General features: G+C 37.9%; 2 protein-coding genes across 2 annotated transcripts in view; one reads left to right on the top strand and one right to left on the bottom strand.

Annotated features, from left to right (window-relative positions):
- pm20d1.2 (peptidase M20 domain containing 1, tandem duplicate 2) overlaps positions 1-25711 on the top strand; it is a 59563-nt gene that overhangs the window by 21421 nt on the left and 12431 nt on the right. The window lies entirely within an intron of this gene.
- Positions 11744-22382, bottom strand: LOC141799932 (chitinase-3-like protein 1). The gene is made up of 12 exons (XM_074682357.1): positions 22277-22382; positions 15716-15742; positions 15424-15625; positions 15270-15326; positions 14758-14923; positions 14547-14671; positions 14332-14455; positions 14054-14236; positions 13800-13916; positions 13550-13682; positions 12211-12242; positions 11744-12166 (listed from the first exon to the last, which is right to left on the bottom strand). The coding sequence occupies exons 1-12, from the start codon at positions 22380-22382 to the stop codon at positions 11744-11746; spliced, it is 1695 nt and encodes a 564-aa protein (XP_074538458.1).

Here is a 25711-nt window from a genome sequence, read left to right as displayed (position 1 = left end):
AGTTTTACTCTGGGCAGCTGTTGTAGTTGCTGGAGTTCTTGTTGTAGTTTTGATTGTTGTTGTTTGGAGATTTGTGGTTGTAGATGAGGGGGTTGTTGTCAAAGTTGGTAGAACTGTCATTTTCTTTGGGGAATTTCTGGTTGAAGGAGTTGGAGGAGTTGTTAGAGTTCTGGTTGAAGCAAAAGTAGTTGTGCCTGTAGTTAGATGGGATGTAATAGTTGTCTGAGCTGTAGTTGTAGTAAGGAAAGGTGTTGTTAGAAAACCTGTGGTAGTAGTTGTGGTAGTTGGGGGAGCTGTTGTCGTTGCTAGAATAGCAGTTGTAGTTAGGAAATTTGTTGGCAGTGTTGTTTCGGTTGTAGATGGAGGAGTTGTTGTCATTGTTAGGACAGTTGTGGATGTAGTTGGGGGAGTTGTTATTGATTGTGGGGTTTTGGTTGTAGTTGGGGGAGTTGTTGGAAGAATTGTGGTTGTAGTTGAGGGAGTTGTACTTGGCGGAGCTGTTGTTGTAGTTTGTGATGTTTTGGTTGTCATTAGGGGAGTTGTTGGGAGATCTGTGGTTGTAGTAGAGGGAGTTGTGGTTGTAGTTTCGGTAGTTGATGGAGGAGTTTTTCTTGTAGTTGGTGGAGCTGTTTTAGTTGGCAGAGTTGTGGTTGTAGTTAAGGGGATTGTAGATGTGTGTGTTGTGCTAGATTGTGGGAAACCTTAAAGACAGAAAAATAGTAATTTGTCAAAGGGAATTTTCTTTCCGTTTACATTTTCAAGTTATGTTCATTACTGCATTAACAAAGCCTCATTGAAATAAAGTCTTGCTGAATAAATCAAGACCCATGTAAATTAGATGAACTGTAATCCTTGCAACATAAAAAAATATTATTTATTTTGGTTACCTGGTACAAGTAGATCATGCAGTTGTCTGATGAAAGGGTTTTTCCCCTGCCTACAGAACTCTCCTTTAAAGTCATCCAGGTCTACTGACCACACAAAAGCCCCTCCATACCCTTTCTCAATTAGGTAATTGGCCTGATGGGATGAGAGGTAAAATATGTCAATGGACTTTTGAAATACATGGGCGAAACCTGATTTATGAGCAGCCTGATATTTTCAGAGTAACCAATAAGTATAATAATGATGTTTACCTTGGCTTTAAGGCTGGCTTTATCATCAAAGCCTATCCACTGATTTTCTGTTATGGCGTATGGGACTTTCTGCCTAGAAATGTACTGGGTTGTCACCCCTTCAATATAAAGGCAAGTCTGAAAGGGAGGGTTAGATGTCATATTGAGAACTAACTTATGCTAACTGCCAGTGCACATAATAGTGCTGCACCAATTACAGTCATAACTTTTAGCTTAATTTCATGCTGGTGATACCAATTCCTCATATTTATAGCATGCAGTCATACCTCATAAGAGGCCCAGAATCCTTCTTCACCAGTGTAGCAGCCTTCCTCAGCAGGGCCTTTGGCTGGTGCACCCATAGCAGTGGAGTCAGACGCAAGTGTGAAAGCACGCCCATAGAATGCAATTCCCATGTTCAGTTTTTCTGCAGGTGCTCCCTGATCTCTCCAGTAGCTCATAGCAGAGTCCTTAAAAGGGGCAACCCCAAAAAAACAAACTAAGAGGATGCGAGAACTTTTTTGAATACAGAGATTTTCACAGGAAAATATGAACCCTGGGCTTACAGCGTTTGAGTAGATACTGTCTCCAGTGTCTTGTGGTCCAGTGTACAGGGGACTGTGATGCCCTGTGACATTTTCCCAGGGGCCGTGGAAGTCAAACGTCCACACATTAATGAAATCCAGGTGCCTGATTAAATGCAGAAGACATCATCTTCATTGACCCATAACAACAGATATTGATTATCTATGTGGCAGTGGTTACTCTGAAATATTATTACTCAGCAATCTGTTCCACTTCATAGCTGGCATCAATGATTGCTCTCTCAGCAGCGACAGACGCTGACAGGATAAGTCTGTCCTCTCCTCTTGCTATTCCGTCAGCCTCAAATGCATTTCTGAGTTCCTATAAAACAGACACATAGTTTGTCTGAAACAAAAACAAACTGATTATTTTCAAACATGACAGTAATTTTTCTACATGCAGCTGACCTTGCACAGCTCTGTGAATCTCCGTTTGTCCTGCGGTTGGCTCCCAGCCCCTCCAGGGTACCTCCAGTCAAGGTTTAGGCCATCAAACTTCATTGTTCTCAGTAATTTGACAGCAGAATCAATGAATTCTACTCTGTTTTCTTTTGTTTTAACCATTAAATTGAATCTGGAACAAATTAAAAGTAATAGATTTGTTCCAGGTAAGATTACCCCAAGACCCAAGTTTTATTAGTTTGTTTCATAAACACAACAAGGCGCTCAAAGCATGAGGTCATTTGTTTTTGTGAGCAAATTATGAGAATGGATGTAATGGTTTAGAAACCATGATTCCATCCATGATGATAAATAACAATGTAAGTCAATGTTTTCAAATTGTGGTCTAGCGCCCCCTGGTGGTATGCAACGACTGTGAGGAAATTGTGTGTTTTTTATGGAACATTGGAAAAAAAGGGCGGAGGGGGTTGTTGAGCTGCTACACAAATTGATAAAATTAACAAAAATTGAGTCATAAAAACGCTGACCATGAATTTCATTATTGATGCATTGAGTCAAGCAGTTTTTACATTCTTCCCTGAGCAGTGGAGCTGTTGACGTCCCATATAAACATGAGCGTAGAAGGGTGGAAGTGAAGTGAAGCCACTGAGCAGCAGAGAAAGCAGCCAGGCTTAAAACTTCTTCAGTGGAAAATGTTTGGTATGTCTCAGAACTTGTCTTGTCTTGTCCTAGCGTTTACTGATCTTCCCATTTCACACGTAAAAGAAGTTCATGAAACTTACGGTGGCGGTGCAGTAGTGAGCTTCGGAAACTCTCATTATACCGTTTTTCTCTTTGGCTTGCTACATGCACACACACACAAACACACCTGCCTCCTTTGCCCATCAACCAATCACGTGCATGCTCTCTCACACAGATGCCTGGCCTAGGTATCAGGGATGACTGACAGGCTAACAGCCTCTCACTGTTATTAGTCCAACACATTTGATGACATTAGAGAAAGCTCAGTAACTGCCATTTCAATGTTTGTTTTTTTTAAGTCATTTAACTTAAGCGTAGCAATACGTGTAGCCCAATTCATGATAAAAATATATATTTTTTTAAGTCTTTAGAAGAAGGTCTGAGTGATGACATTGGTATATGTAAGTAGTGAGGCACTGTTATCCTGTACTAGAAAAAAAAATACTAGTTCTGACTAAAGGAAATTGAAGAAATAAGATGTATGATTTTATTTAAAAAAAAATTGGAAGATTGATCAATTATCAAAATAATATTTATTTGCAGCCCAAGCAAGTTGTGACATGTATGATTTGAGTTTTTGGTATATCAGTTTGTTCTCTGGGGTGTTGTTCAGGGGCTATTAAGCCTGGTGGTTGGCAAAATTTTCTGGGGAGATAAGTGGTCCTTGGTTTAAAAAAATTTGAGAAACAGTGATGTAAGTAACAGTGTTATAATACTTGATTTCCGGACCTGGACTTGAGTCCAGATGTGCCAGACTTGTGACTCAACTCAGACTTGTGCGCTGGTGGCCCAGACTTGGACTCAGACTCAAGCTCTAGCTGCATAAGGACCCGGCATACTCGGAGGACAATTCCGAATGTGTGATAATGAGGCAGAAATGACATCCCATCATATAAACAAGATAAACCATGGTTTCACAATGTTTGGTGAAGTTTTGATATGTTGAATTCAAATAAGAAGAGTGAAGAGTCAATAACTAAACTGTCACACTGTAAAATTTAGGTCAACATTCACTAATGTGAATTAAGTGAATGTGTTTTTTTTACACATCTAAATTATCCAACACAGATACTCCAGGTTTACACAGCCACTGATAGATGGCAGTATTTGTTTGTCTGAACTCAGCCTTGGCTCTATTAACCACAATATTTTATCAAATAAAAGTTATATACTTAAAGTACTAGTATGCGAGTTTCCTGTGTCCTCCTTTGGGACTTGGGCCAAGGACTTGACCTGAACCTGAACTCAGGTGAAAAGGACTTGATCCTAAGCTATGTTGACTTGACTACAACACCAGTGAAAATACATAATGACAAGTGGTCCAAAACATAATGCCAGCTTCAAGATTTTCACTCTTCATCATTATGGTTGTTAAGGTTGTTTGTGATGCAGAAGTTTGTTAGTTAAGTAATACCAGTTGTGCCCCAGTGCCTGCTCTTGAAGATTACTTACTTTTGTGTCCTAACGTTCAAGCCACCAACAGCCAACATGGTTTTCAGCTGTGGGTTACTACAGAAGCATAGAAAGGAATTATTTACATATTCATTTATGTGCAAAACATACAAAACAACATAATTTACATTATACTTTTGGACTTAGGTACTGACCTTTCCTTGAGTGCATTGAAGTTGATATATTGCTGAACATCTTCTACATTGGCAGGAACTATCTTATTCTTATTTATGTTAGCAAAGGCATAAACAAGATGGGTACACAGGTTTGGATCAATGTTTGAAATACTGAACTGCCCATGAGCAGGTCTTTTTTCGGCCATTCTGTCATAGTAACACATCAGCCTCTGTGAAGAAACTAAGACACAAACAGAAAATCAGATCAGGAAAGTTTCTAAAGATATCAGCCCTAATCACCCTTGTAAATCAACATGAAGAAATGCTAGTAACACTGCCATTATGATGAGTGTGGACAATAAACTCACCCAAGCTGGCAAAGACCAGACAAAGACCTGTAGCAAGAGACATGCATTTTTGTGTATAGCTATTTCAAAAAGCTTTAAGAATGAGTCCACTTAAAGGTCCCATAAATGTGCAAAAATCACTTTATTAAGTCTTTTAGTTAAATTTGTGGGTCGTCAGCTTTCCTCCCAGCCCACTGAATGTGATATTTAATGACAAAACCTTCCCTTTTTTGAGCAATCAGGAGCAAGTCTGCCCTGATTGGTCCACTGGAGCAGATACCCCCGAACCCCCTTCCTGCCCACTCCCCTCCCATCTCTCCAGCAGCTATCACTGCCATCACTGCTTTGTTTTTGGCTGTAAACAGCCACATATTTCCATGCACGAGCTTCCCATCTTGGAAGAAGACAAGACTAAGTGGCTAAAGTTCATTTATCAAGAAATGTGCCAGCTACACTCAGTAAAACTGTGCATGTGTGTGCTAGTCACTTCACAGCTGACTGCTTTTCCAGCTTTGGACAGTACAACAGAAGGCTAGCGAATAGACTAGTCCTGAACCCAGGCGCATTACCAATCATCCGCCAACAAACCTTGGACCCTGGAAATGTGAGTATTTTAAATGCTGTGTGCTGTGAAGCAGATGTAAGAGCTTTTCCTCAGTTTCCCCCCTGTCTCTGTGTTACCTTCAGGATGCTAACTTTAACTGCGGTTAGCCTGTTGTTTTAGCCTGTAATGTTACAGTAAATGAGCTTCGCTGTTGTGTGACGATAATGAGTGGTGGTTCATTTATATACAAAGGTCACGCCCACTAAATCAGACCGGTCTGAACAGACAGGCCATGAGAGCCTGGAAACAATGCTGCTGTGCTTGTTTATTAGCTTTTTGGACCAAAACATGCTACTACCATTTCATGAAGACATCAATGATCCATATGAAACTGCAGAAAAGGAGCATAATACGGGACCTTTATATTGAACCAGACAGAAAAATTGATTCATTATTCCAGTTTTGTGACTCACAGCTTCCACAACAGATTTCCACAACAAACACAACCACTAAAACATACTAAGTAAATAAAATATTTTTCTCGCAGAGAAAGAGACGAGTGCTCTAATCAGAAATTACTCACAAATACATTCAGCTGAAGTGAACATTTCATGCCTACCTGTAGTCAGAGTGAGCTTCCACATCTTGTTACTATAAAGGTATCAAGAAATAGGAAAAAAAATATGTTAAGACATTTATTAATATAGAAAAACAGTTATCCAAAAAATGTTCAAACTATTGCTATAAAGACGTTTTTTTTTTATTAATGGGACATTTCATCCAGTAAAATGTCAGCATGTATTCAACTGCAACTTAAATTCCTTGTGTGTTCCAAGTCAGTTGCATCAAGAAAACGTAAAAGATTATCCCTTGACTAAATAAAAGGCATTCATTTAGAATAGGGTTGGGAACAAAAAACTCCTCGCTTAGATACACACAAGAGTTGTGACTTGTAATCATGTATATTTTTGTCAGTTCTTTTGTGCTCATCGTTAATTCTTTTTTCCTTTCCCATTCTTTGCTTCTTTCTTCCTTGTTCCTCTGCCTCTACCCTTTTGCAACATTTTTACACAACATCTCTATCCTGGACAAAAACTTTTCAATTCTTGCAAAAAAAATACATATCACCACATCATACTTTTTCATTAAATGAAATATATATTATTTGACCTGTATTGCAGGAGCCTTACATTACTGTGGCTGTAGCTGTCAACAAATCTCCAAACTGACAGTCAATTCACCTTTTTCTTTGTGTTGCATTGCTTTTCACGTTATGTAAATGTTAAAAAGACATATTGATTCACTTTTGAAAAATTAACAGCTATGTGCTGTCAGTCAGTATTGTGTTGAATTTTTTTCCCCCTTTAATACCAAAGTTCAGATAAAACTAAGGTTAATATTTTTCAGACTTAAATGTTTTTATACTAGAGAAGATATGCCAAAAGACTGGTGAATGACATGCTGGTAAGAGGCACTAGGTCACTTTTTGATGAAAGTAATTTTTTTTAAGGTGGATGACTTCGGCAATATGCCAAACAAATACCCAGGATTCACAAATTTCAATCATGGATTGCCATTGTCCTTCAGCAATGCCTTCTAAAAATGCTTACAGTATGTACAGTAAAGTATGTTTTGGAATACTTATAAAGAGTTTGCACAATAACCACTGCAGTATATTGAATGACATCAGTGAGGACTAAATCATAAGAAAGAGCCAGTAAAAAAACCTCATTGTACAACTTCCTTTCTCCTTATGGTAATCAGTAATTGCCAGTTCAAGAGATTAAGTATTTGAAACTAAAAAAAAGCCAAGTAAGAGAAATATTTAATCAAGTAAAGTCATAGGAAAATGAATACTCACGGTAGTAATGTAGAAAGAGGCAATTACTATCCTTCTCCCTAGTGAGTGGATGTATGGCTCAGGGTGAAGTTTTAATACTGGTAGATAGCTTACAGGGTGTGGCAACCACTGAGGGGTAAGGGATAATAAATACAGGTATGCATTTCTCAAAGCATCATCATCTATGATAAGCAGTGATTTAAGCTGGGGGTAAGTCCCTTCACACCCTGCCCTTCTGATTTGCAAGTATCAATTACTAAATGTTTGTTAGCTATGTGCTTTCTTTGTTATGAGAGTCCAAGAACTGCAATGCTATTTGTGTTAAGATTGTTTTTAAACAGGCAAATATTTTAAGGCTGCGGATTGAAGAATTCTTAAATTAATTGGAGTACTGAAAATGCAGACTGTACTTTCAGTAATCCTATAAAAGACCGGTGGAGATGAGGTTAGCTGTCAGTCAACTCAGTTGTGACTGCAGATGTATGAATAACTCTATGCCATTGTATTAACTTGCTGGATCAAGTTTAAAAGAATTCATTTCTGAGTAGAAAATGATCCCTCCAAAACTATTTTTTTGACCAGAATCTTCTGGGGACATCCTCTAGTGGACACTGAATTAGTTTCTGAATTAGTGACATTTCTGGGGGTTGCTGAATGTTTTTCTGTTAAAACAGCTGAAACTCTTTTATTCCCCACTGTTGACGAAAGACTTGTAGATGTGTCAATGTTCAGAACTGACCCAAATACACCCAAAAGTAGGTTGAAGTTGTTGGACTAGAACACTTGCGTACTTTTAGCAGCCTCAATTAGCGAATAATCTGCCTTGATCTGAACACCTGCCTCGCACTTTGCTTTGATGAAAGCCTTGAAAAACTTGACAGAAGGGATTAACTGAATCATTATCAGATAATCTCTGTTGACTTTAAAGGGTACACCTATTTTTTTCCATTCCTTAATTTACATTTCTGGTTTGGCCTCTTTTTTTCCTCTCTCTCTTACTTTGTATTGTCAACTGACGACTGCAGAAAAGTCAAATTAAAAGTTGGACATCTGATTTATTCATACAGCCTGCTATGTCACAAAGTTGTAAACTTCAGTTTAGGTTTGTGAGGGAGGCACATGACATGACAGCACCCCAGGTATGAGAAATAGAAACCATCACCTGGCACTATTCTAATGACTAACCATTTTACATAACTCAACCATGTTACCTCGTGTGTGTGTGTGTGTGTGTGTGTGTGTGTGTGTGTGTGTGTGTGTGTGTGTGTGTGTGTGTGTGTGCGTGTGTGTGTGTGTGACATAGTAAGTTAGTGGTTGCTTTTCAATGCCTCAGTGGCCAAAAAGATTGTACCCAACATCAACACTCACCCAACATAAACTGAGACTGTACTGGGTGTTGTTTTAATGTACTGTATCACTGTAAGAGTTTTAATATTCTGTCCTCCTTGTTAGATTAGCAAACATGCTTCAAAATGCACAACACAGTCAGTCTCATAGATCCCTGTAAGTATAAACTGTAAACTCAAAAAGGATGAATTGCATGAATATTAAATTAGCTTTTCACTCAAAAATGAACTGCACCACGTAAAAAACAGAGATTTTGATTCATGTTTGAAATAAGATCCTAGTGGGTTTTGTTTAGAGGGGTCCAAAGCCTCCAGTCACTCTGAACCCCATGTCTGGAACTCCCTCCCACTGGACATCCGTTACCCTCAATTCACACATAAAGCGCTGCCCACTACTCCATACTTGGAAACCACTCTTATCAATCATTGCGTCCACAGAGCACGCGCCGCGGTCTGCCAACACCATGATCACAAACGGCTGAGCGTGGCTGTTTCGCTGCAAGTCTATTTTGGCGGAGAAATGCACTGCAGAAATGTGTCAATCTCTGCACAGCAGATTGTACCAAACAGGAAATTAGAGATAAAAACAATCAGATTATCTGGCAATTTCGAAATAAAACACCACGTTCCGGCTCCTGATCGTAAATCTTATGCTTGTTTATCCAAACCAGGTCTCTGGCACATGGTCAGAAGATATCAGCAGGTCATATACAGATGAAATCCAAGCTTTTGGACAAGGAAAGTTAATCTTGGAGGTGAAAAACTTCATATCCCTATATGACGCAACATATTCTTTTGATAAGGACACCAACAGAAGGGAGAAGGCATGGACTGAAGGTGCTGAAGTTTTGGGAGGGCCAGGTGAGTTTAACATGCTAGTTAATCACCATGCAGGTACATTGTCATGGGTGGGATTCCTGCGGGAACACATGGTTCTCCTATGATCTTGTGTTCATGAGAATCCAGCTGCTTTATGCACATTTTTTGTGTCTCTTCAAGTGAAGTTGAAACGTTGGAAAAACACCTTAGTGGTGTCGTAGTATCTGGTCAATCCTGCCTTTATGTTCATAAAGATAACTTACTTTTTTTGGTTGAAGGTAGTACCACTAACAGCCAACAGGGTTTTTAGTTTTGGGTTACTACAATGGCACATAATATGATTATTATATCAGTTATTTGTTGATTTCAAATTTAAAACAATGTAATTCAATATTTTTGGACTAAAGTACTGACCTTTCCTTGTGTGCATTGAAGTCAATATGTTGCTGAACATCACCTACATCCACTGACCTGCTTTTGACAACTTAGTCATGCACAAGTATTGATTTACCCATTGCATCATTTTGTATGTGAATTAAAAAACAAACAAACAAACAACAACAACAACAACAACAACAACAACAACAACAACAACAACAACAACAACAACACCTTCAAATAAAAAGCAGTGCAGCTTTGGTCTATGCATGAGGCAAAATTAGAAATTGATTTATTTCGTATTTGTTTTATGTAGAAACCCATACAGTTCCAAGGGGTTCAAATACTTTTTCGTGCAACTGTTTTGTACCCATACACTTGAAAACCTGAAATTTTGAACTTTTATGACATTATTGCAAGTTTCCTTTTCCTTATTATTTTCCACTGCTTACACTACACTCTATTATAGAATACTTCTCAGTATCATGAGTGCAGTTCAGGGCAACATGTTGAATCTCAACAATAAGAATAAAAGTTCAAAAAGAAAAATATATCAAGTTCTGTGTTTATTCTATTATTTGACTAAAGTAAAACAAAGGTCTAGTTCAGTCTCACCTTGGTTACCAGCTCAATTTCAGATATTGTGCCAGAAAGGGCATTGATTACTTCACAGGTTTTGGATTTTTGTCTCACTACCTGCTGACCCCCACTGAATACTCAAGGTTTAAAGCCTGTTTAAGGAGTTTTAAGTGATCCCCTGAAGTCTCACTACCATAAATGACTGATCATAATTCATCATTTAGAATGAGATTATCAGCACCAAAATGATGGTTTCTAAATGCTTATCCTCAGTTCTCAGTCATTCAGTAAATAACTTAAAATGAAAGTGTGAGACTGCACCAGTTCATTGAGTAAACAAACTGAACAGGAGCCCCTCTCTCCTTCCAAGTCAGTCAGTCAGTCAGTGACTCGTGTAGGAGCTCTCGATCAGTATGTTTACTGAGCTGACTGACTGAACACGTGAGACTGCAGGTCCTCAGCCTTATCAAATGATTTTGACAATTTGATTTATTTTTGTAGATGAAATAACTATAAAAGCTCTATTGTTAATTGCTTCCAAAAATCACACCAGCCCTAACCTTTTTCAAACCACAATCATTTCACAAGAAGAGATGGATAAGATTTTAATCCAGCTTCATTAGCAAAAGTGTGCTATTGATTTAGTGTGAAGAAGACAATTTTGCTCATAAAGACAAACAACCAAACAGAACAAAACATAAACAAATGCTGGTTTACTCATAAGTTTATTTAATTGCTCTTATTGATAGATAAATTAACATGTTGTAGTATATGATGTGATCAATGCAGTTTACAACAGCAGTGTTGCAGATTTCATAGCACAATTACAGTCATTCAGTGGCTGTGTTATTTGGACACCCTCGTTAGCTATCCGTTGATAGACCAACAATGACAAACAGATGAAAAGAAGTTTAATTAGGGAAGACTTGCTAACATAAATAACTGCTGTGAAAAAAGTGAGAACACGAACACCCAGTTAAAAGGACACAGATGTTTCCCAATGAAGTATCTTAAACCTATGTAATATAAATAATGTTGTTCATTGACAGACGTGGTTTCAAGGAAATGACCACTCTTTAAAAAATACAGCAGCTGAGTAATGATGGTTGTAAGTGCCTCAATGGAGTAAACATTGAAAACCTTAAATGATAAAATACCCTATGTTAAGCTTCTGTTTTTTTTTCCATGTACAGTACAGAGGTGAAAAGGAGAACAAGATTATAGATGACCCTTTGAATAGTTAAACCCATGTAACCATGAACGAAAAAAAAGGAAAGACATGGACAAAACATTGATTTGCATGTCAGACACTTCAACTCACTTATGATTACAGCAAGTGCAGCTTGTTTTGAAGACCAAAGTTGGAGGGCAGGAAAGGTGATAGCCTGTATTACCATTTCCATCACAGCTATAGTACATGGTTTCATCATTCGGGTCAGCAAAAAGCCCAGTCAGGTCTCCACATACGAATCCAGTAGATTCAGATTTGGTAGTTGTGGTTGTTGTTGTAGATGTTGTAGTTGTGGGTGTTGTTGTAGTTGGAGTAGTTGTGGATGTTGTAGTTGTGGGTGCTGTTGTAGTTGGGGTAGTTGTGGGTGTTGTTGTAGTTGGGGTAGTTGTAGGTGCTGTTGTAGTTGGGGTAGTTGTAGGTGTTGTTGTAGTTGGGGTAGTTGTAGGTGTTGTTGTAGTTGGGGTAGTTGTAGTTGTGGGTGTTGTAGTTGGGGTGGTTGTGGGTGTTGTTGTAGTTGGGGTGGTTGTGGGTGTTGTTGTAGTTGGGGTGGTTGTGGGTGTTGTAGATGTTGTAGTTGTGGGTGTTGTTGTAGTTGGGGTGGTTGTGGGTGTTGTAGTTGGGGTAGTTGTGGGTGTTGTAGTTGGGGTAGTTGTGGGTGTTTTTGTAGTTGGGCTAGTTGTTGGTGTTGTTGTAGTTGGGTTAGTTGTAGGTGTTGTAGTTGGGGTGGTAATGGCGGATTGTGGAAAACCTTGGAGAGAAAAATTGAGATATTGTGTTATTTTGAGGTTACACTTTTTTAAGCAAATATACTTAGCAAGAGGTCTATTAATTTAATTTTTCTGTTTTGTTCAAGTTTTGTTAGTTTGGGATAATGCTACATTTTTTTATTATTTTGTTTTTGTTTTTTTTTAAATATTTTTTCTTGTTTTTTTTTACATTTGTTTTCTGGTTTCGGATCAGTCTTAGTTACAAAGGCATTTTTAGTTTTTATTTTTGAAAATGCTCAGTTTTCTTTTGGTTTTATTTTTTTCAGTATTAGCTTATGTCTTTTGTGATATATCGGATAGTTGTCTGGGTCGAGATTCAGAAATGTCATAAAAAGCATGGTGTTATAAAACTCTAAAAATCATACCATTTTCAAAAATGTATTCACAGAGGAGAGGAGAAGAACTTTTCTCATACAACAAGAAAGCTCTGCCTCAGTGTTGTATGCCCTACTGTTGTCTCATGCTCCATCATACAACCTAGCCAAGGAATAGCTTCTGTTTCATGAGAAGGGGGCTTGGCACTCTCTTGTACCTAGACAAGGTAAAGTAAAGTAGCATTCCTGTGTGAGCCTTTCAAATGGACTTTGAGGCCCCATTTCCACAACGTTTCACCCCAAAACACAAAAAATGCAGTGACAGAAAATTCTGTGTTTACAAGGCAACGCCTAGGGACTAAAGGCTGTAATAAGCATGCCATGCCTGTAGGTGGCGCTGTAGCTGTCTTGTCTAGGAGCAGCTTTTGGTAGATCCCCACCAAAGGACAGTTGGGCTGATCATCTGGCAGATTGGAGAATGCTAATTACAGAAGTGGTGCCCATCATGTTGAAAGACAGTCAACAGATTCAGCAGCATGAGGTCAACGTGGAAGTACTTGATGATCTTAACAGTACCGTTGTGCTGTTGTTTGTGCAAAGCAGAGCATGACGTCAGCGTTTCCACTAAAAAATTTTTGGCTTGCTGTTTACACTGCATGGTGGCTATGGTGTTCCAGAAAAATTCTACCCCGGAGGCTGTTTTGAAAACTCATTATTCAGTCTAAATAAGGTATCATATTTTCTTAAAGCCTTGTTTTTATTTTTATATCAGTTGAATTTTTTTTTCATTTTTTGTTTTTGTTTTTTTGTTAGCTATAATAACCTTGGCTGTAATGACATCAAAATAAATAAATAAAATAAAAATTGTTGAAATATTATTTTAAACTTACTTAGATGCTTTAAGGCCAATTTAAATGTTACATACTCAGTCACCTTTAACATATTATAATGGACAGTTTTAGCTATTAGATTACCTGGCACAAGGAGATCATGCAGTTGTCTGATGAAGGGGTTTTCCCCCTGCTCACAGAACTCTCCTTTAAAGTCATCCAGGTCTAGTGACCACACAAAAGCCCCTCCATACCCTTTCTCATTTAGGTAATTGGCCTGAGGGAAAGAAAGGGAAAATATGTCAATGGCATTTTGAAATGTATGGATGACATCTGATTCATTGGCAGCCTGATATTTTTCAGAATGAAAGCTGAGTAAAATGAAGATGATTACCTTGGCTGTAAGACTGGTTTTATCATCAAAGCCTACCCACTGATTTTGTGTTTCTGCAAATGGATCCCTCTGACCAGAAATGCGCTGAATTTCAACTCCTTCAAGATAAATGCAAATCTGAAAGGGAGGGTTAGATATCATATTGAGATTTGACTGATTGACATCAGTTAGGACAAAAATGGGTCACATCATATTTTTGTCCTGTGACAGTGTTGATGATACCAATTGCATATATTTATAGCATGCAGTCATACCTCATAAGTGGCCCAGAATCCTTCTTTACCAGTGTAGCAGCCTTCCTCAGCAGGGCCTCTGGCTGGTGCACCCACAGCAGTGGAGTCAGATGCAAGTGTGAAAGCTTGCCCAAAGGCTCCAATTCCCATGTTCAGTTTTTCTGCAGGTGCTCCCTGATCTCTCCAGTAGCTCATAGCAGAGTCCTTAAAGGGGCAGCCCAAAAAAACAAACTTAGAGGATGCAAGAACTTTTTTTGAATACAGAGATTTTCACAGGAAAATTTGAACAGTGGGCTTACAGCGTTTGAGTAGATATTGTCTCCAGTGTCTTGTGGTCCGGTGTACAGGGGACTGTGGTGCCCTGTGACATTTTCCCAGGGGCCGTGGAAGTCAAACGCCCGCACAACAATAAAATCCAGGTGCCTGATTAAATGCAGAAGACATCATCCTCACTGACCCATAACAACAGATATTGATTATCTATGTGGCAGTGGTCACTCTGAAATATTATTACTCAGCAATCTGTTCCACTTCATAGCTGGCATCAATGATTGCTCTCTCAGCAGCGACAGACGCTGACAGGATAAGTCTGTCCTCTCCTCTTGCTATTCCGTCAGCCTCAAATGCATTTCTGAATTCCTACAAAACAGACACATAGTTTGTTTGAATCAAAAACAATCTGATCATTTTCATACATTGCATGTTGAGTTGGACATGCTTCTAACCTTGCACAGCTCTGTGAATCTCTGCTTGTCCTGTGGTTGGCTCCCAGGTCCTCCAGGGTATTGCCAGTCAAGGATTAGGCCATCAAACTTCATTGTTCTCAGTAATTTGACAGCAGAATCAATGAACTCTGCTCTGTTTTCTTTTGTTTGAACCATTGAGCTGAATCTGGAACAAAGTAAAAAAAAAAAAATAGTCTCCATTTTACCTCACAATGCCAATGCATTTAAAACTTGTGTTTCGTTACCTTGAATACAAGGCATTGATAGCATAAAGTCACCTTTTTGAGGAGACGCAGTGGCTTAGTTTCTATTTTTCAACCACTAAGATAGATAGCAATGTCAAAAAATCTGAACATGGATTTGCAGTTGTGTGTTTATGCTGCCTTATATTATGCTTTTTTTTTTTGTCTTTTCAAGTGCCAAACACAGTGAAGTTGAAAGGTTGGAAAAACAGCACAGTGGTGTCATAGTATCTGGTCAATCCTGCCTTTATGTTCATGAAGATAACTTACTTTTTTTTGTCGAAGGTAGTACCACCAACAATCAACAGGGTTTTTAGTTTTGGGTTACTGCAGAAGCACAACATATAATTATTATAGTTATAGTTATTTGTTGATTTCATATTTAAAACAATATAATTCAATATTTTTGGACTAAAGTACTGACCTTTCCTTGAGTGCATTGAAGTCAATATATTGCTGAACATCACCTACATCAACAGGAGCCAACTTGTTGTCTTTTATGTCAGCAGAGGCGTAAGCCAGATGGGTACACAGGTTGGGATCAATGTCTGAAACACTGAACTGCCCATAATCAGCTCTAGCCTCCGCCAACCTGTTATAGGCACATATCAGCCTTCTGGAAGAAGCTAGGACATGAACAGAAGACATGATTAGAATAGTTGCTGAAAAGATTAGTCCTGAAAATGTCCTTGTCAACCAGCATTTGTTCAACTTACCCAAGCTGGCTAAGACCAGGCAAAGACCTGTAAAAGGGACATGCATGATAGTTTGTAGTTATTTAAAACACACACACACACACACACACACACACACACACACACACACACACACACACACACACACACACACACAAAATCTAAAACATTTAAAGATCAGTGACAGTGGCTGATGAACAAGTTTTAATTAATCAAATAAAATATCAAGTTACTCACATTTTTTACAGCAGATACATTTTTGATTTTTACTCCAGTCTAATAAGCCATTGCTTAAAATTTTCACGACAACCACATATGAGTAATAAGTGAATAAAATTTAGCATTTTCTCATAGACAAAAAGATGAGTACAAAAATTAGATACTTCTTGCCTTTAGTGTAAATGAACAAGTATTGAAAAATATAATAGACCGACAAGCATGATCTACCTGCAGTTAGAGTGAGCTTCCACATGTTGTTACTGTGAAGATATACAGAAATTAAAATATACACATAAATATATACACACACACACAAATGAATGCAAGACATTTTTAAATTGTCAAAAGGAAATAGTTGTCTGTTTCTCAAGAATGTTTGGTTGAGTGTACTTTAAAAACACTGACTGCTGACTCCAAGTGGGCAAAATTAAATAAGCCGTCTAGTATATCTGAAACTGTTTTGTTACACATTTGCAGGCTCATTTACTGTCAAAAAATGTTACATGGAGACAAGATATATGAAAATATGTAACAGCAGATTTAATAAAATCACTAGCTGTAAGGGAGTGGAAAGGCTGTTGTTGTTGCAACATCATACCATCCACTGATCCACTCATTGAGGTTTAAACTGGAAAATGCAGGAGAGAAACTGGTTTGGCTAATATTTCCAAGCATGTGAACTAGCTCCTATGCAAATTAAATGTCTTACAGGTCACAGCTCTGCACTGTCAGTCAAACATTTATTTGCAGAGTTTGTACAGTGATCAACAACTGCAGTTGTTAAAATAAATCACTAATATATCAAAATCAAACTGCCAGTAAAAATACCGGTGCATTCCACTTTATCTCTTAGTTGATGAAGTATTCAAAGCAGTGTTAACAGAAATAACTGACAAACAGATAAATTTTCTTGTTGGCTAAAATCAGAATGAAAAGGATACTCACAGTGGTAATGTCCAAAGAGGCATATACTATCCTTCTCCCCAGTGAGTGATGGATGACTGATGGATGGCTCAGGGGGAAGTTTTAATACAGCCAGAGATGTCACAGGGTGTAGCAACAACAGAGAAGGTGTGGACAATTAATGCAATTTTGTATTGTCCAAAGTATAATTTTCTTTATTTTAAACACTGACGGAACAGGGGTGTAGTCACTTCATGCCTTGCCCTTTGAGTTTCAATTATCAGTTATGAAACGTGTCTTAGCCATGTACTTTTTTTGTTCTTGGAGGCCAACAACTCAAAAGTTACTTGTGTTAAAATGCTCAAAAAACTTGATGTGAAACTTAATTTGGTAACTTTTTTCTTTAAAATGCTTTTTCTTTTGTTACCTTTTGATACCTGAGTCACTATTAGGTAGCACCTTAACAATTCGTTTGTATAAACACTGTTTCCTATTAAGTTGAAATAAAAAATGTGTGATTTGTAAAGGTATTTGGAAGAGTCCGATCGATAAAGATGAACATTCCATGTATCAAGAACAAAACACATTGTCACAATAGTTTCATATGAAGGGGTAGAGAATAATGTAATCCAACTGGGTAAAAAACTCAACCATAAGGGAATTTTTCCTTATGTTCTCGTTAACTGCTGTATGTGCAGTATCACTTTAAGAGTTCTTTATGGTGTGCCCACATCTTGACATCACATATAGTAGCAAGCATATTAGAAAAACTAACAGTGAAAAAGCATTAACACAGTGGGTTTGTTGATTCCAGAATTGACAATTTTCCAATCTGTTTCAAACCCCCCCCCCAAAAAGATAAATAAATAAATAAATATATAAATAAATAAATAAATAAATAAGTAAATAAAGGCATGCCCAGGATGGTAAAAAAGCTTATCACCTTCAAAATATACAAAGTTAAAATGCTTGAAAAAGTGCTCAAATGTTTCGCGAAGCTAAAACGAACAAAATATTCATTATATTCCCAAAAAACACAATTTAATTTATATTTATTTTGAGTTTATCTGTCAAATACTCGTGCATGTTGTCCGATGGGGTGGACAAATCTATAACTTTATGAAAAAATTTTAATATTTGAGCATGATACCTTAAGTCCTGCTCCCTTAAAGAGCTTTAGAGGCTTAAAATGTTTTTTTTTTCTTGTTGGAGATGTTTTGAAATACAGACTTGGCTTAGGTCTAAGCGTTACACTTGTGATTGTTTATTTTCTTATCAAGGCCTATACAAAGTTAAAATGTGTGATGTGTTGTACTGTTTTGGAAAGCAATGAAAGAAAAGACAATTCATGAAATCCCCTTCCCAAACACAAACAAAACAAAACAAATATAAACAAACAACAACAACAACAACAACAAAACAATCTAATGTTGTTTTTTGTTGAACGCTCAGGCACATGTAGTCTACTGGAGTGGACATGTCTGTAACTTTAGGAAAAAGTAAAAAAAATAAAAATAATATAAATTAAAACGTTTTTTTCGTGCTCTAAGAAGAATAAAAACATGTTAGTAAAATATCTTGACACAGGCTTTTATATTTTTTGCATCAGAGGGTCAAACAAAAACGCAAACATCTAGTAAAAACGACAGCTCACTCGCCCAATACCTGAAATCTAAAAATATCCCTTAAACAGTCTCATATGATGTAACGCTGAATTATGAACTGTAAGAAAAGACAACGTACACACGCATCATAAGGGCGAGAAATACAAGAGAATAGCTTAACAGCCTCATTATGTTAGGCACATCTAATTCAAAAATGATTGATAATGAACCAACAAAAAAAGGCGCCCAATAATAGTTTGCTCTAATGACAAAGAAAACAACACTTGATGGAATGATGATTAGCAACAGCATCATTGAACAAGGCAGGGCTGGAACAATTGTTTTGAAAAAGTTAATTTAATAGCACACTCCCAAAAAGATCAAGAAACACCTACCTACTAAACTGTTGTTATTAATCTCTTTTGAAAACAGCATTATACAAAGGTTCACGGTGTAAAGCATGCGATGGACTTCCAATAATTGTAATAGAATCTTCGAATATTTAGGTACAACGCTTTGGTAGTTGAAAAACTGAGATTATTTCATGGAAAGTTAAAGCTCTAGGTGAAGAAAAATAATAATGGGTCAGTTGCTGTGTTATCTATTTTGAAGCAGGACTCTCTGTTTTTTGTGTGCAGTCGGGTTTCAGCCAAGCAGCAATCTCTGGTCCAAGAATATGAGACAATGCAGAAGTGCTAAAATCTGCTGTTGCTTGAGTGTCTACTTGGGGATGGCCCCAGTAGTCTCGGATGTCACATACACACTACACTAAGCCAATTAAAAAAAAGATTTTGCAGCAGAAATAAACTTATTTACAGTCTAGTTCAAAAAACATCACACAGCATGCGCTGCGGTCCACCGGGGCCGTGATCACCAACAGATGATCATAACTCTCATCCTGGTTTATTAAAACTACGTCACTGGCACATGGTCAGAAGTGTTCATCTGGTCAGTTTCAGATGAAATCTGAGCTTTTGGACATGGAGAGTTAATCTTGGAGGGGAAAAATTTTATATTCTATACGACACAGTACATCATTTCTATATGGATAACAACAGAAAGGAGAAGACATGGACTGAAGCTGCTGAGGTTTTAGGAGGACCAGGTGAGTTTAACATGTTAATTAATTACCATGCAAGTACGTTGTCATGGTTGGGAACATGTGGTTCTCCTGAGATTTTGTGATCTTGGGTATCCAGCTGCTTTGGGCGCTGCCCTGGGCTGCACTGGGCAGCGCTCCAGAGATGCATCCACTGGGAATTGGAGTGCCCCAAAACCATGGCTCTGGGTGCTCACGCTTTATGTGTGAATTGGGGGTCACAGCAAGGCCATGTGGAAGCTCACTCGAGCTGCAGAAAGGGCATGTTGGTTTGTTATATGTTTCAGTACTTTTTCATTTACTCTAAAGGGAAGTATTTTCTAACTGGTGTACCCACTATTTTTTCTAACTCTGCAGTTCAGAGGATACTAAGATCACTAGCTTGCCCAATCAGAGGCACAGCTGAGGTAACGTGACTGATGGGCACTCTGTATCTGTTCTCAAGCCCCTGCCAATTTGTCTCAAAAATCAATTTCAGAAACAGACGTGTGACATGGGGTAGAATATGTCCAATAACTATACAGTCTATGGATTTAGCCCTGCCAGCCAGTAACTATCACTTATCACAAGGGGGTGTCCAATGACTTGACAATTGGCTTTTCTCATTTATGTGGTAAACATATTTACTCGGACGGGCCAGCTATCTTCTCTTAGTTTTGTCAGTAAACACTTGAGGTTAGAACTTAGCTCGAAGTAGTCCAAAAGCCAAGCACAACTTCACAGCTTCTAGCATGGCTAGAGACTCAAAGGGAACCAGTTGCTGGTGATCACTGATAAGCTGTGTGGCCTTTAAACTGTGTTTTATTGGTTGAATTGAGTCTGAACTCTCATGCTTGGTGATCATGTTTTGTCTCATGCAGCATGTAGAGGCATTGTTATGTGCCATGGAATGGAGAATATCTGCTGTATGTTCTGCTGTCTTACCACAGGGTAGAGAGCAGTTTCAGTCTAGACCACTCAGTAAAACAGCAAGAATACTATGGCCATTGTGGTAAAACAACTTGATTCCTCTAACCCTAACTAACATTTTGAAATTTGAAAACACAATCAGCCACTGTTAGAGATTTCAGTTAGTTACAAAATAAACAAATATTTACACTGATACATCTTTAGAACTGGAAAAACAGCACAGCACAGCAACAGTGGTGACAATTATTTTTTTCTCAGTACTTTTCATGCCTTAAACAGAAGGCAAAGGGAAGGTTTCAGATTAACTCACTTCAAAACTGCATTTCTTAATTTTCCACCATGAAGGTCACAAGTTCAAATCATGGTTTAGGCAGAGTGAGCCTCTCTGTGTGGAGTATGTATGTTCTCACCAGTGGGGTAGGCTTGATTTTAACATCGGTAGGGATAAAGCAAAAGTAGCCCCGTTATATATAGTATATAAAAACAAGTCTGCCTGCTTCTTGTATCCAAATAAAATTCACAGCTCTACCACCGAAAGCCTCGGTTATTGTTTATTTCTTGTTTTTAAATAAACCACCATGTCTTAATTCAAGATCACCTGTTCTGTTCACAGTTCTGTTGCTTCTTCTGTCACCTGAGAAAAGTGAGGGTAACAAATTGATCGCTATTAAGAGTGAGAAAATGGTGTTTTTGCATATATTACCAGGTGTCTTACACTTTGTTTGGTGAAAAAGCTTTGCACTTTTCTTTTCTTGCCTGACATTCAGATCGGTCTCAGATGTATTTGGGAGGCGGTGACAAAGTGGGGAACCCTTTGTGTGCTATATGAGGTGCATATTTTTCCTCTTCAACCTTAATATTGGTGGGGACTTTTCAACCATCCTTTGAGATTGGTGTGGACATGTCCATACCATCCATACGCAATTCTTCGCCCTTGGTTTGCTCTGTGCATGCATTAGCTTTCTCAGGGTACTCCCACTCCCTCCCACAGTTCAGAAACATGCTCTTCAGGTTATTTAGTAATCCCAGTAATAATTGCCCATGGGTGTAAGTGTGAGTCTGAAAGGTTGTCTGTCTCTGTGTGTCAGCCCTGTGATAGACTGGCAACCAGTCACAGGTATGCCCGCCTCTAGCCCTGAGACAGCTGGGAAAGGCTCCAGCCACCTGCAGCCATGAAGTGGTAGAAAAAACATGTACAAGACAAAAATCAGCATAGGGTAGGTCCACCTCTATCCACAGGGGGGCGCCAACTTCAACACAAATGGCAAGTTTCTCACAGAAGCTTTGATAGTTTTTGAAACATGTTTTATTTTCCAAGTTAACATTATTTTTTTAATAACCCAACATCCAGCATATATTTATATGGTGATATCAATATAACACAGAAGCAAAGGCTTTTTTATTTGTGCCACATTCTCTTATTTAACCCTGACAAGCAGTGCAACATATAATGAGAAAATCCATAAAAAGAGTTATATACCCCAGCAATAACAGATAGACTCTATCTTATAGTGAACAATCAAGTTACACGTAAGATGTAATGTGGAAAGTTAAAAATAAGACAAACTAATTAATGCTCATCTGTGATAAATTGGCAGTGATAGGACAGTTCCTTATTATGTATGCACACATTAACTACTTTAAGTGCTATTGTGAATGGCTATTGTTTACCACCAACTAAAGACAGAATCAGAAGAATTTTTTCATATTACAGCCATAACAACAACCCCCATCTGTTAGTGAGAATAAGTCTGAAAACTTATGCATCACTATCTTCGCAACATTCACAGACCTCATTAAAGACCTGATCATTTGGGCAGGATTTGTGAAGAGCTTTTACCCCATCACAGCTGTAGTAACAGTGTGGGTCATTGTCATCAGGGATAAGTCCAGTCTTGTTGCCGCAGAGGTTTCCAAAGTTTCCACTGGTTGCTGTGGTTGAAGGCATCGTCATGGTTGTAGTTTCACTGGTGGATGTTGGTGAAGTTGTGGTTTTAGTGGGCCAATCACAGCGATTTAATTGTTCAATGAAGACCAAACTTGAGAGGCACTTTCGAAGGATTGGTGACTGATTTACACAGCTGTAGAAACTATTCAGGTCTTCAGGGTTTGCATAATTGCCATCTGTTTTACCAACACAGAACTCATTTTTTCCATGGCCAGTTGGATTGGTTTGGACAGGTGCTTTTGGGGGCCAGTCACAGAGATTCATCTTTTCAATGAAAATCAAACCAGATGGGCACATGCGGTGGAATGATTTCTGACCAACGCAGCTGTAGAAACTGTTTTGGTCTTTTGGATTAGCATAATTGCCATCACTTTTTCCAGCACAGATTTTGAGGCCCTCAGAACCAGGGGTCATTGTTGTAGGACTTGAAGTTGCCATTTTCACACCAGATAAGTCTGAAAGAATATGAGTCAGAAAATGACTTAAAAGTTTCTGAGCCTGACTGCTACAATGCTGTGTGTTCTATGATAATAAGAGCATACATCTGGAGTCCCAATCAAATGAGCACTGCATGTGATCGAAAGTCCTAAAGTCCTACATTGGTAAGACTGTGGATATGGTTAAATGAATGTAGAATTCTTACCCAAGCCGACAATCATCAAACAGAGACCTACATAGGGATAGATGGGTTAGTAGGAAGTTACAAATGAAGGGAATGAGGGTAAATGCCATTTGTGGCCCTCGAGAGGACACGAACTTGACTGATATACCTTACCTGCAGTTAGTCTTAGCTTCCACATGTTGTTACTCTGATGAAAAAGATCTCTGACTGAAAGTAAACAAAATTAAAAAGGTTTGATTTATAAGAATAGAAACACTCAAAACTCATTTTGATAGATCATCACTCTGAGTAGTTGTTACCTCTACAGCAATACGTTTACATTGTAGAAGTAGAAATTTTGAATCTATGCCAGACCAAGAACCTTAAACCTTACCTGTGAAAAGTTCCTTGCAATTACAAGCAGTCATTAAATTAACAATACCAGCGATTGAGTACAGATTGCTTCCTAAATGTTTTTTTCAATTCATCAGCAGTTCTCTTTTCAGAGCACAATGTGTCAGGCATTATCAAAACTTGAAATCCTACGACACTTGTGTCAGGAATGAATTTGATGGGTTTTCTCATCTCACGAAAGTTCAAGAAAATCATTCTCATGAAGAATGTCAAATTTAGCAGGTGTTTGAAATTGATGAATTTACTTTATTTAAAATGTAATAATCATGACAATCATTTTTGCAGGGCATTTTGCTATTGTAAAAGCATATACTGAATTGAATTGAATTGACTGATTGCACACAGGAAAAATCCAATGAAGTACCTCTGAGCATGATGTGATCAATTCTGTAACTAATGTTCGTTATCTGTTTTCTATTACCCAAACCACAATTCTTAAAAGTAAGATTCAATTATTTATTTTTACTAAGTAATCAAAAGTATCTGCAGTCACTGAAGTAAAAATCTTATTTTTCAGTCAGAATGAAAAGCATAATGATTCAAACAAAGCACATTAGAGTGGATTAAAATGAATACTTACAAAAACAAAGGTACAAGAAGCAACTCTCTATCTCTCCACGACTGGTTGATGATGTGCAGGTCTGATTGGAGTTTTTAAGGGGTCTGACAGGGTGTGGGACACCGCAGGAACAAAAGGTGGGGTTATTAAAGCATTTTAGTTAATTATAACTGACTTTTGATAACTGGAACAGTGGTAAGAAATAGGTCAAATCAGGCCAGGACTGATAGACTCACACTGTGAAGTGAAGTGTTGAAGTGAGCACGTAGATAACACAGTAATTATCCATACTTAGATGTAATAAAGAGTCATTAGATGAATAATGATTTGTTTCAAGAACATCAAAGACCCACTGGTGATAGGTGTATCATTTGCACGATTGTAAGACACTTACACTTAGTGGTTCTAAGTTGTTTACGAATACAGCTTTAAATGTTAGATATGAAGGCTACTTAAGCTAATTTTTCAGAACAAAGTAACATCTTCCAAGATCTATTAAAAGAGAAGAGAACACCTGCATGAGCACGTAAGACCAATCCAATTGCATGGAGATGAGAAATAAGCTATCAACAAATATCTGTACAGAATTGTTAGCTTCATGGGGGAAGCAGTTAATGGTACCATTTCAGACAAAGCTCTGTGTTGAATAAGGCACACATAGTTTTGTTTTGCATCACTCACTAAATATATTCTGTTTTTGAAAATTTCCCTTATACTGTATATTGATAAACACGTACAGAACCTTCTGTTTCTGTGCTGCATAAGCTGTAATAATTCAAGCTTAAGTTTTCCACAAACCACGACTTGAAAATGGAATTTGGGTGAAGCGCTTACTAGATGTCAAATTATCAGGGTGAAAAAGAAGTCCTTGTTGTATACTCTATTGCTCTAAACAAACCAAGTGAAATCATTTTAGCTTTACTGTGGTATTTAAATAGTCTAAACATTATTAGGTGGAACACAATTTTCATACCTGCATCCAATTATTTTGCATTTCATTGAATATATATGGTTATATGTTGTTGAGATATGCATGTTAATACATTGTTGACATATGCATGTTAATGCGTTATAATAAATAATATACATATTAAATCAGACATCCTCCTAAACCAAAAAAAGAATGCAGACTGCTGAGTCCGAGACTTGGTTAATAATAAAAGAACCAGAAAACTACGTCCAAAGAACTGCACCAAATCAGATAAAGACAACACATATGATTATTTGCCCGCAGACGTCGCTGGTGTGACCCTGTTACCTGGTGACTCTCAGCCTTAGTCACTGATACTATCAGCTGTGAGTCACCAGTTAGCATGGTCACTATTAACTCCAAAACACCGGTTGCTCTGTGAAGGTCACAATTTGATAGACGTCGCCTCTGTTGTATGGTATAAAACTGACCACAGAACAATCGAACATTTTCATGCTGATAACAGGTTGAATTTAGTGTTTAAAAAATGTTAACTCGTCCGAATGAATGAAGCTAAACACTGCTTCGGCGGTCAATAAGCGTGAGCAGCTTTATGATGACACAGAACGATAATCCTTCCATATGGAATGAGCTTGTCTCTGTGTGTGTATGGTAGAGGTGTCCCAGTTCGATATTGATATCGGATATCAGTCCGATATCAGCAAAAAAAACAAGTATCGGTATCGTATCGGAATGCATCTAAAATCTTCAATATAATCACTCCAATATAAGCAGTTTCTGTTACCCATTGGTTAATAATAAATGGGTCAGTTTTTCCTCATAGCTACTGT

Source organism: Halichoeres trimaculatus, unplaced genomic scaffold (assembly GCF_033239565.1).
Source record: "Halichoeres trimaculatus isolate MK-OKI-2021-1 unplaced genomic scaffold, fHalTri1.1 fHalTri1_scaffold_11, whole genome shotgun sequence".
NCBI classification, from domain to species: Eukaryota; Metazoa; Chordata; class Actinopteri; order Labriformes; family Labridae; genus Halichoeres; species Halichoeres trimaculatus.
This window is presented reverse-complemented; position numbering and strand designations above follow the sequence as displayed.